Below are 14,946 nucleotides of genomic sequence, written 5' to 3'. Positions count from 1 at the left end.
GGAATATTGCTCTGTTTCATGTTAAACCGTACTTTTATTTTGACAGGTTGCCGTGTGTAAAGTATGATATGATGCTAGTTTTCTCAAATGAAACGTTAAAAGTGACACTGACAGTAGCTTTGGAGATTGAGATCTGTTCATGTGAGATACAAATGCCAAAAATTAACGGGAGCATCACGCGTGCAGTATAAAAAACGCGTCTCTGCCATTCTAACATACAGAGGCAAACAGTGCAGGATTCATATTAAAACGGTCTTTTTGCATTTCAGTTTTCAGACACTAGTCCATATGGCGATTTGAATTAAGTGACAGACCAACTTTTGATTTATCAATCCAAAAATCGACGAATTTACGTGGCATTCCACGCTATAGTAAATTCGGTTTTTATGAATGGAGTCCGCGATCCAGTCCGTTTTCTTGGAGGAGACATTGTAAACGCGCCCCCCTGAGATGATGGTACGGGAAACACTGGGATATTTAGAAATATGCTAGCCTTCATTTCAGAAATTCAGGTACCCTATAGGTAGGTAGACCTTCTGTAAAAGCATTGAGGTGATACTTGAGGCTCGATGTCCTGCGGTGATATGCGCATTCTGTAGTGATGTCCGGTTCGCGAACGAATCGTTCTATTTAACCGGATCTTCTTAGTGAACCGGTTGAACCAGTTCACCAAATCGAACTGAATCGTTTGAAACGGTTCGCGTCTCTAGTAAGCACTAATCCACAAATTACTTAAAGGTTTGTACTTTTTAACGTGCCCGACACTCACTCTGATTCAAAATAAATCAATTTCCCGAGTTATTCAGTTACTCAAACAGTGTTTGAACGGCTGTGAAAAGAGAGCTGATGATGCGCATGAGCAGAGCAGCTGCCAGAGCGGTTGTCGTTCTCGAGTCATGAATCGGTTGCAGCGGTTGTCGGATCATCAGTACACTGAACGAGAATCGCTTTCTTTCGGATCACCTCACCAGTACACTGAACGAGAATCGCTTTCTTTCGGATCACCAGTACACTGAACGAGAATCGCTTTCTTTCGGATCACCAGTACACTGAACGAGAACCGGTTTCTTTCGGACGTGTCCGATTTGAGAATCGATGAGCTGATACTGTGCGCATGCGTGTCATTTTTCAAGCGAATGAAATGAAGCACGTTAGTCAAGTTGGTCTATTTTGTTAAACGTTTTGTTAAAAGTTTACTTAAGGATTCTGTTAGGTTATTGGCTAAAAGGGTTTTTATGATCTTGGTCAGGGAAGTGCCGTGGTACCATAATAAATGAGATGTTTGATTAAAAGAAAACGTGATTTATGAATTAGCTGCACTGTAATAAAAAATAATGACATGCAAAAATTGTGTTTGTATTAAATAAACAATGTTTTAATGAAACTATACACAACTATAATTTGAACCATGTTCAAACTAAAATTATTATAAAAAAATGTATTTAACTTTTAAACGGTGGTATAATGATAAAAATGACGTAATCAAACTACTGCACAAACAAACCAAGCGGCACGTTTCAGTAACTCTCTGTGTGAGTTCTCCAATCTCATTCTTGACTCAAGAATCGGTTGCAGCGGTTGTCGGATCACCAGTACACTGAACGAGAGTCGGGCTGTACCCGAAATCGCCCCCTACACCCTATTCACTATTCCCTACATTAGTCCACTCGTACAGTTCACTTGAAGGAGTGAATGAAAACGAGTGAGTGAATTCGGACACTAAGCGCACCGGAAGGACTGACGCTTTTGCATAGTATTGCTTACTGTTTAACAATCATTTAAAACGGACAGTTCGAGTAGTAAGATTAAAGGATTTATCTTGAACTATGTCAAGGAGTTTATGTATAAACCTTGGTTAAACAATTTAATAATCAATTTACAACAAATTTGTACCTGTGTTGTACACTGCATTACGCAGTGGAGGAGCGCGTTGTAAAATGAACGGATGGATGATTCAGCTGCGGGCGCCATCGTCTGGTGAGACGTGGGAATTCAGTCGGCGCGTGACTCTCACAGTGCATTATGGGTTATCTCTAGCTGTTGAGCGTACATCGGTTGTACACTCGTTTTTGCGGTGCATTGTGGGATTGAATGAGTGCACTCGAGAACGTCCACTATGGTTTCGAACACCACTTAAAATGGCTGTCCCCTCAAATAGTGCCCTATTTGAGGGTATAGGGGGCGATTTCGGATACAGCCTCGGTTTCTTTCGGATCACCAGTACACTGAACGAGAACCGGTTTCTTTCGGACGCGTCCGATTCGAGAATCGATGAGCTGATACTGTGCGCATGCGTGACTCGTGCAGCTGCCAAACAAACAAGCTCCTGCTATAACTGACTCCATCTGAGCCGAACTAGTTCTTTTTTTACCACTGTCTCTGTGCTAATGCTATGAGCACGGTTAACTGAGGACTTGAATGAGGGGATCTGGTGAAACGTATGACTTGTAAAACTTACTCATATATGATCACTGCATGTAACTGTATATGGGTGCGGGACGATAGTAATTACGTTAATGACGTCATTACGTCATAGCGTAAAAGAACTGGTGAACCGGTTTTTTGAACCGGTTCTTTGAAACGAACTGTCCGAAAGAACCGGTTCGCGGAAAAGAACCGAACTTCCCATCACTAGCATTCTGTTAGTTGGTGCTCCAGTATAATTGGTCCGCCGCTGAAACTCATCCAGTGAGAAACGTTCCGCGGTGCAAAATTAAGTGCGATTAAAATGCGTTAAAAAAAATTAACGCGTTATTTTTGTGTAATTAATTAATCTAAATTAACGCGTTAAAGTCCCGGCCCTAAAAATTACACATTTATATATTTTAAAGTATTTGTGTATTTAATAGTATATAAATTAAACATTACATATTTTTTGAACAATAGGATTTTTAGTTTTTTAAAGATGTCTCTTCTGCTCACCTGCATTTATTTGATCTAAAATACAGCAAAAGCAGTAATATTGTGAAATATCTTTACTATTCAAAATAACTGCTTTCTATTTGAATATATTTTAAAGGTGCCATAGAATGCATTGAGAGAATATTTTAAATTGTTTTACTGATGTGCTGACGTTAGTGATGATTGGGCGATGCAAATGTTGGAGGCGTAACTATTAACGATCCCCAGACTGTTTCGTAACAGTCGCTGTTATGTTGGAATTGACCTATTTTTCGATGGTCTTTTGCAAACACTAGATTTATATAAGAAGGAGGAAACGATGGTGTTTGAGACTCATGGTATGTCATGTCCATGTACTGAACTGTTATTATTTAACTATGCCAAGGTAAATTCAGTTTTCCATTCTATGGCACCTTTAAAATGTAATTTATTCCTGTGATCAAAGCTAAATTTTCATTCATTATTTTTTTATTATCATTATTATTAATATTTTAAACAGTTTTTTCAGGATTATTTAATGAGTAGGATCAGCATTTATCTGAAATAAAAAGCTTTTAACTTTTTGGGGGAAAGAAATTATAGAAATTAATACTTTTATTTAGCAAGGTTGCTTTAAATTGATCAAAAAGTGAAGTTAAAGACATTAATAATGTTACAAAATATTTATGTTTCAGATAAATGTTGTTCTTCTGAACATTATATTCATCAAAGAAACCTGAAAAAAATCTACTCAGCTGTTTTCAACATAATAAAAATAATAAAAAATGTTTTTTGAGCCGCAAATCGGCATATTAGAATGATTTCTGAAGGATCATGTGACAAATTCAGCTTTGAAATCAGAAATAAATTCAAAATTTTAAAACAGAAAAAATGTTCAAATAGAAAACAGTTATTTTAAATAGTAAAAATATTTCAAACTTTTGCTGTTTTTGCTGTACTTTGGATCAAATAAATGCAGGCTCAGTGAGCAGAAAAGACTTCTTTAAAAAACATCAAAAACTTTTGACTGGTAATGTATATAAATATAGATATTTGTAGGTAATAATAATACATTTTATATTATTAAATCATATGTTAAATACAATTAAATTACATTTTCAATTTTTTTTCTGCCATATGGTTTCTGGCCCTTAAATTTTCTTTTTTTGTGGTCTGTCCTCAGAAAATGGTCTGGGAGGGAACACGGCACAGGATCTGGAATTCAGTTTGGCTTCAGCTTCACCAGAAGTGCAGCAGTGTGTGTTGTCTTGCAAACACATCGCGGAAAGTGCCAAGCACCAAAATGACTTTCAAAGCGTGAGTGACTGTTCCAGGATTCTCCAAACGCGAGGCTGAAAGTGGCTCTCATTTACACGAGAAAAGTGCATGTTTGTGTTAGGGTTTAACTTTCCAATCCCAGAAAAACTAGTGTTGACGTCTAAATTCCAGTCATCCTTTTCTTCTCGCTCTGCAGGAAAATGAAGAATGGTTTCTGGTTGCCAGGGTGATTGACAGGATGTGTTTCATCGTCATGGCACTGCTGTTTATTCTGGGCACCATTGGAATTTTCCTGATGGGACATTTTAACCAGGCACCATCTCAACCCTTCCCTGGAGACCCTAAAAAGTACCTTCCTGAAATCTCACCTGGAGACATCACAGGCTGAATGCAAGCTTAAAACCAATGATGGACTCAGATAAACTCCAGCAGACATCTGGAGGACTTTGTTTAAGGTGCTCTGGAGACAAAAAGCCGTTAAATTGTTCTAAGCTATGGCAAAGAAGCTCTCAGTGCTTCAATTTAATTGTGCTGCAGGTCTACAAAAGGTCTCCAGAGAAGAGAGTTGGTTGGATCTGAAGCCATTTGAGAATTAAATTGGCTTTGATGAGATGTTGATGTTTATGAAGGACATATTATTTGCTTGTCGATTTCTTTGTCAACGTTCGTTTTGTGTAGTGACTCAACAGTTGATGCTTTCCTCAAAATAAAAATGCTAAACTTCTACACCTAAATGATGATCTTCTGCATGAAATCATGTGAATTGTTTTAGGTTAGATAATGTCACTCTTCTACCCCCCACTAACTTGAGGAGGATCTTAATTACATGGGTGACTGCTGCTTTTCTATCTGACAAAGACTAGATCCGGGAAAGAAGAGAGCAGGGCAGGAGGGGGGTGTTCGGTGCAGGAGTAGCATTACAACTACCTACACAGTATTTGAAGTTTGTCTGGAAGCTGTTTCTCTGTAAAGGAAACCCTTATTCCTGTCACTACTGCATGTGCCCAGCAGACCCTAAAACCTCAGGAACTCAAATGGTAAGATATGTTCTCTTACTGTTGATGTGTCTGTTTAGCAGCTGAATTTGTATTGATTAATGTCTTAAGGTGTCTTTACACAACAAGTTATGCATAGTTACACAGCGAATTATGGCTTATTCACAAACGTTCAAATATGTGTGCATCTAGAGTGGAATTAAAAGAGAAGACTTAAGATTCTGTATTTGGGTTATTACCTTTTTCACATTTTCTTACATTTTTGGCTATTTTAATAATTTTCTAGAAAGGCTTTTAAAAAAAAAAAAACTTTTAAAAATGACTTTTTGCACCTTTTTATTTAATTTATTGTAATTTTTTTTTATATGTAAGAGTCTCAATATTAATATGAATATATTTCTTCAGTCATGAGACTTCACATTACTGCCAGACCAGAACTAGAAGGTGAATAAAACTACAGTATAGAAGTGCATAACATATATATATATATATATATATATATATATATATATATATATATATATATATATATATATATATATATATATATATATATATTATAAAAAATAAATGTAATAGGCTATTTTATTAGGAAAAATATTTGTATTAAAAATAACATCTTTAAAAGTGATGTTTAACAAACATTATGAGCTTAATTTCAAAATTGCCTTTTTGGACCTTTTTATTTATTTGTTAATTAATTAAATAAATATGTTTATTTTTGTTTTGTTTTTATAAAATCTAAATATTTAATATATTTCTTAAATAATTATCAAGTGTAATAGTATATAATAATATACTGTTCTGAGAACAGTCACATGACTTCACATTACTGGCAGACCAGAACTAGAAGGTGAATAAAACATCTACAAAATAAATACATACATAACCAAAATCTCTCTATATATAAATGTATTCATTTAAAAAAATCAATTTTCATAGGAAAACTATTAGCATTAAAAATAACACCTTTAAAGGTGACATTTAACAAAATGTATTTTAGAATCAAAATTGACTTTTTTTGCAGCTTTTTATTTATTTATTTATTTATTTTTATTTATTTATTTTTTTTGGTATGTAAAATCTCAATTTTAATATTAATATATTTCCTTAATAATTATCATGTGTAATAGTATATAATAATATACTGTTCTGAGAACAGTCACAAACTTCACATTACTGGCAGACCAGAACTAGACGATGAATAAAACACCTGTAAAATAAAAACATACGTAACAAAAATCTCTCTCTCTCGCTCTTAAAAAAACATTTATTTTTTTTATTTAAAAAATCAGAAAATTTTTACGTAGTTTAGTTTTAAAAACCTCAATTTTATTATTTAAATATATCGCATAAATAATTCGCATGTGTGATTATGGAAGCCCATTTCCACCAGTTAAGAAAAAAAATCCATGCCTTACTAAATCGAAATTATGACTTTAAAAGTCGAAATTATGATTTACTAATTCAAAATTATGACTTTAGAAAGTTGAAATCATGACTTTACAAGTCTAAATTGATTTAATGACTATAAACACATTTCAAGGTGACGTTTTAAAAAAAAATCTTAAATAATTAGCATATGTAATGGTATATAATAATACAATATTATTAAATAATATAAATAATATTAAATATAATAGTAAATATTAAAAAATATTAATAAAGTAAATAGTTTCTTAAATACAAATACAGTTTCCTAAATACAAATACAATTATATTAATAATTGTTAATTGTATGTATTGGTTTTATATTATGGTTTCATTTTTATGTATATAAAACATAAATCCATTATTACATAAATAATAATTAAAATGGTTATTAAAAGCTTTTCACAAAGAGAAATTATTTTAAAAAACTTTACTTAAAAAATACTGTTTTTACAATTCACATAAACCTTATTTACTCTTACTCCTATACATTTACATGTATTTATTCAGCAGACACTTTTATACAAAGTGGCTTTCAAATAAAGAACCTTAAAAAACTGGCCAATAATATTCATGGAATACAATGTCAGATTTATTCGAAAAATGGAATGAGAAACAAGCTAGAGTAAAATTCAGAAAGAAGAGAAAAATAGATATTTATACGTTATTATTGAGGCATGTAATCAGGCTGCATTCTGAAGCCTCCCCTACTTTTCACATTGAATATCTTGTTTTATGTGAAAATGCATTATATTATAGAAAGAGAAACATTTGCTATGCAACATATGCTATGTTTTTTTACCTGCTGTGTTTTCTTTCTCTCAATCAGGCCTCCCCATCTGTGACCACTCAGCCTCTTCCCTTTGGTCTGGAAAGGGAGAAACATATTGACATGCTCTTCAGAGCTTACCACAGGCAGATTAGACCTACTACAGACATGCAGGACCTCACCCCTGTGCTCCGGGATACAGACATGACAAGAGGAGAGGACGGACGACCTGGATGGAAAGAGACAGACAGTGAGAGGAAAAGACTGGGAAAACTGTCCGTTCTGAAAAGTGTCACAAGACTTCATATTACTGCCAAACCAGAACTACAAGGTGAATAAAACATCGATAAAAATAAGTACATAACAAAAATGTTCAAAAATGAATACAAAAAATATTAAACATTTAAAATAAAATTGTATATAAAATAACATTTAACCAAAAATGAGGAGCTTTCAAAGTTCCTTGTGCTCATTGCATGCAATTCCTGTGAAAAAAAGAATATAAGTCTATATTTATGTTATGCCTCAGGTCCACAGTGTATAGCCAGAAGAACATATAGCATCTCCTCAGAAAGCAGTGATCAGCTCTTTGTGGCTGTGGAAGGTAAGTATGAAAAACAGTATACAGTATCTCACTCACTCAAAGTACACCCTTCACAAATTGTGTCAGTCTTTTAGATGATTGTGCTGTTATTTAGTGTCAAAGCCCCAGACTTAGAACACAACTGTGTCACAAAACTTATTTTTGTGTTTTCGTCTCTATTAGAGAGCTCATGCATGTGTATGCAGTGCTGCGGTCCTGCTCGATCTTGTTCACTACAAGGTTTTGATAAGGATGCAGAGTGCGTTTTCCTGTTTGAGAGGCCCCTACGAGCTGAGATGTGCTGGCTCGGCTGCTGCCTAATGGAAATAAGGGCCTATACACCAGAGAGAGAGCTTATTGGGACAGTTCACCAAAGGTAGAAATCAACAGCAAACCAAAATATCAGTCTCATGCAGCTAGAATATTAATCCACACTGCAAGAATCACCCACTTAGACAGAAAAAAAACCCATCTGATTGACACGTAAATGCTTATATATACAAATGCAAAATTTTGAGTGTTATAACTAAATATCAGCATGCTTGTCCTGGTCCAGTGTTATTTTAATATCATTGAGATACAATTATAAGGTTTTTATTAATAATTTGAATTAGTTTGAATTACAGTTTATTTTAGTTTTAGTAAGTTTTAGTAATTTTTTTTGTGTTTTTTTTTTTTTGTCATTTTTATTCATTTTTGTTTACCTGAAACATATATAAAAATTTTATTTCAGTAAATGAGAATTGTTGCATTGGGATCTAGGTGCAATACAAGACTCTCATAGTTTTGAAGTCGTTTTTTAATTATTATTTTCTGTTTTCATTTTAATTATAGTTAAATATCAAGTTAAAGTAAATGAAAATTAGAGACTTGCAAACGAGTAGAAATAAAATACTATCATAGTTTTTAATTAATATTATGAATTAGTTTGTTAATTTTCCTTTTTAACTTTTTACAAGTTTTAGTAATTTTATTTAATTTATTTTTATTTTTTTATTTTGTTTATGTGAAACATGTCTCTCTCTATATATATTAGTTTTTTTTTTTTTTTTAGTTAGTTATTTTATAGTTATTTCAATTTTAGTTATTTTATTATATCAAGTTAAACTGTATAAAAATTAGAAAAATTGCCTTGGAGACTAACCAAAAAAAATATATGTATATATTTGATTTCATTTTGTATTTATTTATTTGTTTATTTATTTTTTCCAAGTAACATTGATTTTATTTCAAAAGAGCAAAAGCTGTTTTTATGGCTTTTATGGTATTTTAGTTAACTGTTTTATAATAGCCCTGGTCCAATAAAATGAGTTGACCAGCTCTAACTGTTGTGAAATGGATGACGTAATCTCCTGTACTGTAAATCTATTATGCAGACAAAGCCATCCACATCATGTTTCATCAACTATTTCTGTCAGATAAAGTCACCATTGTGCATCTACTTACTGCAACACAGAGAGAAAATAAACCCTCTGTCAGACTGAATAGGGAGAGATGTGGTGAACTTTCTGAGATGAAACCATACACATGACCTCCTTCTCAGGACAGCCATTAACAAAGACCCTGCCATGTTTGTTTGTTGTGACAAACCGAGCCTTTCAGCATCAGGTCATACTAGGCTAACATCATATCAGTCACACACAAATGAACATTCACTGGGCTGGCATCTTCTAAAACCAAATTGCATTAAGAGTATGTGTATAAGCCCTAAGGTGTTTATCAGGTGGAGCATGTTCACGCCATATTTCGAGGTCTGTGACTCTGAGGGCATCTCAGCTGTGAGGATCCAGGGCTCATGCTGCAATACACGCTGCCTCTCTGAGCAGGAACTGCAGGTCAGAAACTCGTTTTACATTTTACATGTTGTTCTAATTATACTCTCTGCTAATTATTCTCCTGTATTGGGAATCAGGTGGTTTCCAGTATTGGTGAGAGTATTGGGCGCATATGGAAGAGGTGGCCTGGATATAATGAGGAATGTAACATGGATCATGAGTATTTTGGACTGGATGGTAAGATTATTAAACACATTCATATTAACATATGTCTATATCTATGTTTATATATACAGTCAAGCCCGAAATTATTCATACCCCTGGGAAATTCTGACTTAAAGTTACTTTTATTCAACCAGCAAGTTTTTTTTTTACCAGAAATGACACAGGGTTCTCCCAAAAGATAATAAGACTATGCTGCCCTACAAAGGTAAAGTGCAGTAACTACACCAACACTGAAACTGAGAAAAATGCCTTTAAAGTTTTTACACTAGCGAGTCAAACATGTTGTGGGTAGATTAGTGGTAATGCATCATGTAATGCCTTCTTATGAAGAAATTTTTATAGATAAAAACCATGACAACTGATGTTACCTTTGATGTTACAAAATGCAGATACTACACTCTGCCTTTGGATGACCTGAAAAAACTAAAACCCTATTGCAAAAGCAAAGTGCAGTATCTACAAACGAAATGTGTTCATCCAACTTTCTTGTTGTGTTTCTTGCTACATTGATTGTTTTAATAACTTTAATAGTTTTATTGATGTTTGCATGCTGTGAATGTTACTATTGCTCAGTATTACACCTCAGTATTAAGAGTCATCTGCTCCTTTCACAACAGAGAGTGTTTTGCTCATTTTATTTAAAAAGTAATTAATTACAGACCTAGGTTGCTTTAAAACAATAGCTGAAAAAAAAAATCACACAATTTAAACAAAAGAAGAACAACAAACAAGCAGCTTAGTGTGTGTAGGCTATTCTCAAACATTTCTTATTTATGCTATCTATACCCTTAAAGCTATAATTTGGCTACTGATTAAAATAGAATATTCTTATGTTTTCTTAGCTATTCAATAAATCCAAAAAAACTGAATGGCAAGATGGACTCTGACAACTGAAATGCAGATTGTTATTCTTCAATATGACAGGACACAAATTAAACTGCCCAGTTCTAGTAAATTTACTGATTATGCAAAAAAAAATCCATCATCATAAAAGCAGGTGTATCAGTCTTTTAATTAGGTTGCCTTTTTAAGGCTGACTTATTCTAAGCCATTTTAAGCCTTAACTCAAATTTGACCAAATGTGTAGTTACTGTGCTTTGCCTTTGGAGGGCAGTACAAGAGGCATCATTGTGGAAAAAATATTTCTCAACTTTTATTTACATTTGAACAAAAAGTGGCATGTCCAAAATGATTCATACCCTTCTCAATAATCAATAGAAAAGCCTTTATTGGCTATTACAGCAATCAAACGCTTCCTATAATTGCTGACCAGCTTTTTGCATGTCTCCACTGGTATTTTTGCCTATTCATCTTTAGCGATGAGCTCCAACTCTTTCATGTTGGAGGGTCTCCTTGCCATCACCCTGATCTTTAGCTCCCTCCACAGATTCTCAATTGGATTTAAGTCAGGACTCGAAAACGTTAATGTTTTTGTCTGCTAACCATTTCTTCACCACTTTTGCTGTGTGTTTTGGGTCATTGTCGTGCTGAAAATGTCCACTGGTGCCCAAGGCCAAGTTTCTCTGCAGACTGCCGGATGTTGTTGTTGAGAATTTTGATGTATTGCTCCTTTTTCATGGTGCCGTTTATTGTGATTAGGTTCCCTGGTCCACCGGCTAAAAAAACATTAATGATTTTGGACATGCCACTTTTTGTTCAAATGTAAATAAAAGCTGAGAAATGTTTTTTTTCCCACAATGATGCCTTTTGTACATCGTCTTATTATCTTTTGGGAGAAGCCTGTGTCATTTCTGGTCCAAAAAAAAAAAAAACTTTGCTGGTTGAATAAAAGTAACTTTAAATCAGAATTTGCTTTTGATCAATTTAATGCATTATTGGTAAATAAATTTTTTTTTTCTTTCATTCATTAAAATTCAGTTCATTTAATTGGATCAAAAACCATTAAACTAATCAAACATGAGTAAAAATGTATAGATCTTTTGTTTAAATAAAAATAAATTTTGTTTGTATAAAAAAATTTTTGTTTGTTCCCAGACTGTCCGTATGGACTCTTTTTAAAACCTTCTGTACATTTCAGACCTGAAACCAACTGTTTCTGCTAAAAGACTAGACTAATTGTATATTCTTTTACAACGCTAGAATTGATTTTTGACATGAGAGTGTTATGCTGTAGTGTGACTATTTTTGGACTCTTTCTCTCTCAGTACCTGAAGGAATGAATTTGAACACCAAAGTGCTGTTACTAGCTGCTGCCTTCCTTCTGGTAAGTTGACAACCACAACAGATTCTGCTGTTTTTTATTAATATGTAACTGATTTATCATTCAAGCCTTTCTGATTGCAGAATCATATGTTTTTTGAGATGAGCTAAGTGGAAATGCTAAAGCTTCAAGGACATGAAATACATCAGCTTCACCTGCTAACATCAGCTCTAAAGTGAAGTGTGAACCTAACAATATAGAACTATGGTGACTCATAACAAGATCAAGCACTGCATCATGTTTCTATGACAACTGGCAAAACGTAGATGGCTGATGCTTTTCTGAGCTAATTTCATCTAAACTGTTGTAAACATGAATCTTCATACAAAATCACTTTGCACTTCTGGAACATTTGCACACTAAAATTAAACAAAATTAGCTCTATAAATCTTACTGTATCATATTTGAATTTCTAAGGCCTCTAAAATATCAACATGATCAAAGCATAAAAAAAACCTGTTGCAAACATGCCCTCTGATTGCTGATTGATAAGTTTATTTTTTAGCAAGTGGAAAGGCCTTTTAGTATAATTATAAACTAGTTGTGGTTCACATGTCTTTTTGTTGTAAAATCTTTACTGATTTTTTATAAAGAAAACCTAAGAATAACTTTCAATTTTTAAATTGAAGCAAGGTTTACTTGATTATCCATATATATATATATATTAAATAATATTCAAATGTGAGTACAAATTGATACATTAGGGGTTTGAGCAACATTTATTTGCCCATCTTTTAGTCATCATTGTACTGCCTTGCATTATGTTTTGCTTCTCAATAAAAATTAGAGTTTTGATCATAAATCTAAGCATTTAAATACTGTCCTATTAAATTATTGTAAGATACAGAGGAACAATTATGTTTAAATGCAGTTTATTTTGGTAGACTGCTTTAATAATCTCATTAATTTACATAACAAGAATTTAATCTTTTTGGCCATAAAAAAAAAAATCAAAGACTCTATCAAATTTCATGTTTGCTCAGTTTAGGCCTCTAAATAAAGTTGTTTTTATATGTCATATTATATGGTTCATAAAAACCTGATGTTTCATGATATTCAACGAAAATACATATGTATAAAAAAGGGTCTTCTGCATATAATAAAGATTTTTGACATTTTGTTTGTTGGTTTGTTTGCAATTTAACGCCATGCCATATAAAACAGCTAGTTTCATGCCAAGAAACAGGCTAAAATATGAATATATATACTGCCCTCCAAAGGCAAAGTGCAGTAACTACACATTTGGTCAAAATTTTGTCAAGGCTTAAAATGGGCTTTGTGACTACTGTTTTGTCTTGTGGCAAAGTCTCCTGGTTCAATTTTGTCACGTTTCAGAGAAACGCGTGTCAAAATTGCAGTAACTACAAAATCCAAACTAATACCAAGGCAAACTGCAGTAAGTGATGTTACTGTGTTCTAGCTTTTGTTTTCCCGGCTTTGACACTGCATCTGCCGTTACACAATATCCAAAGACTGGTAAGAAAGATGGCAAGGCAAATTACAGCTTTATAATCATTTTACATGAACTAATCAGCCGCCAACAAACTAAACAAGCATTTTAGCCTACCTGCACTGCTCCATTGAAGGCAATTATCCACTCTGACAATGTAATGACAACGTCTGTAATGAATTACTTTCCAAATAAAATGAGCAAAACACTCACTGTTGTGAAAGGAGCAGATGACTCTTAATATTGAGGCTTACTACTGAGCAATTGGAACATTCACAGCATGCAAGCATCAATAAAACTATTAGTTATTAAAAACAATCAACATGTAGTAAGTAACACACCAAGCAAGTTGGATGAACACATTTAGTTTGTAGATACTGCACTTTGCTTTTACAATAGTGTTTTAGTTTTTTCAGGTCATCCAAAGGCAGAGTGCAGTATCTGCATTTTCGTGGTCAAAGGTCACATCAGTTGTCATGTTTTTGTTTCTATAAAAAATCTCTTCCCAAGTAGGGATTGCATGAATGCATTACCACTAATCTACCCACAACATGTTTGACTGGCTGGTATAAAAACTTTAAAGGCAGTTTTTCTCATTTTCAGTGTTGGCGTAGTTACTGCACTTAGCCTTTGTAGGGCAGTACATATATATACATATATATATATTTTTTTTCCTTAAAAAAATCTAAAGCTAAATCTGGCAAACCCTTTATTATGACATGAATCAACCAACTAGTAAAGATTCCTTGAGAAGTCAAAAACAAGGATAATGAAGAATCTTCACCTGTTAACAAAAACGTCTGGAGTTGCCCTTTATATTTTGATATAAGCTATCCACCGCACTCTTCAACACAGAAGTAAGCCTATGGACGAAACTTCCAGTTCACTAGCCGCTATAAGGATATAATGAGAAGAAAAACAATGCGCAGTAAACGGTAAAACTGTTTGCACTACAAACCAGTGTGTTTGTAATTAAGATAATACATTAAAATAACATGGTAGAATTTGCCAAATCAAGAAGCAAAACAGTTTTTGTACAGATAAAAACAGCTGGACACGGAAACCGGAAGCGCACTAAAATTACAAATGGCCGCACCCGCGCTTATGGGAAAAATAAAGCGAATCACCCTGTTTCTTAAATAAAATCTACTGGATTTGAACAAAACCAGGCAGCATTAATAGGAGTGTACGTCCCTGTTGAAAAAACACCATATGCTGGTTAGGTAGGTTTTGATGCTAGGATGCTGGTTTTAGCTGGGTTAAGCTGGTTCTTAGCTGGTTTAAGATGGTAACTCCTGCTTAGGACCAGCATAAACCAGCTAATCTGTTAGGGACTAGC

At 33.7% G+C, this 14,946-nt stretch overlaps 2 protein-coding genes across 2 annotated transcripts in view; both read left to right on the top strand.

Moving 5' to 3' along the window:
* chrng (cholinergic receptor, nicotinic, gamma) overlaps window positions 1–4,799 on the top strand; it is a 12,788-nt gene extending 7,989 nt beyond the window's left edge. The window contains exons 11-12 of the mRNA XM_073849356.1: window positions 4,064–4,197; window positions 4,355–4,799. Coding sequence (XP_073705457.1) covers window positions 4,064–4,197; window positions 4,355–4,546 — 326 coding nt within the window. The 3' untranslated portion in view covers window positions 4,547–4,799. The remainder of the gene's footprint in view (window positions 1–4,063; window positions 4,198–4,354) is intronic.
* A 301-nt stretch (window positions 4,800–5,100) lies between these two features.
* Window positions 5,101–14,910, top strand: LOC141344668 (phospholipid scramblase family member 5). The gene is made up of 8 exons (XM_073849545.1): window positions 5,101–5,195; window positions 7,414–7,684; window positions 7,883–7,957; window positions 8,120–8,312; window positions 9,660–9,771; window positions 9,849–9,948; window positions 12,102–12,160; window positions 12,241–14,910. Exons 1-8 carry the CDS (start codon window positions 5,157–5,159, stop codon window positions 12,265–12,267), a joined length of 876 nt encoding a protein of 291 aa, XP_073705646.1. The 5' UTR covers window positions 5,101–5,156; the 3' UTR covers window positions 12,268–14,910.
* Window positions 14,911–14,946: the final 36 nt, after the last annotated feature.

This window comes from Garra rufa, chromosome 10 (assembly GCF_049309525.1).
Source record: "Garra rufa chromosome 10, GarRuf1.0, whole genome shotgun sequence".
Lineage (NCBI taxonomy): Eukaryota > Metazoa > Chordata > Actinopteri > Cypriniformes > Cyprinidae > Garra > Garra rufa.
The sequence above is the reverse complement of the archived record's forward strand: the minus strand, read 5'-3'. Positions and strand labels throughout refer to the sequence as shown.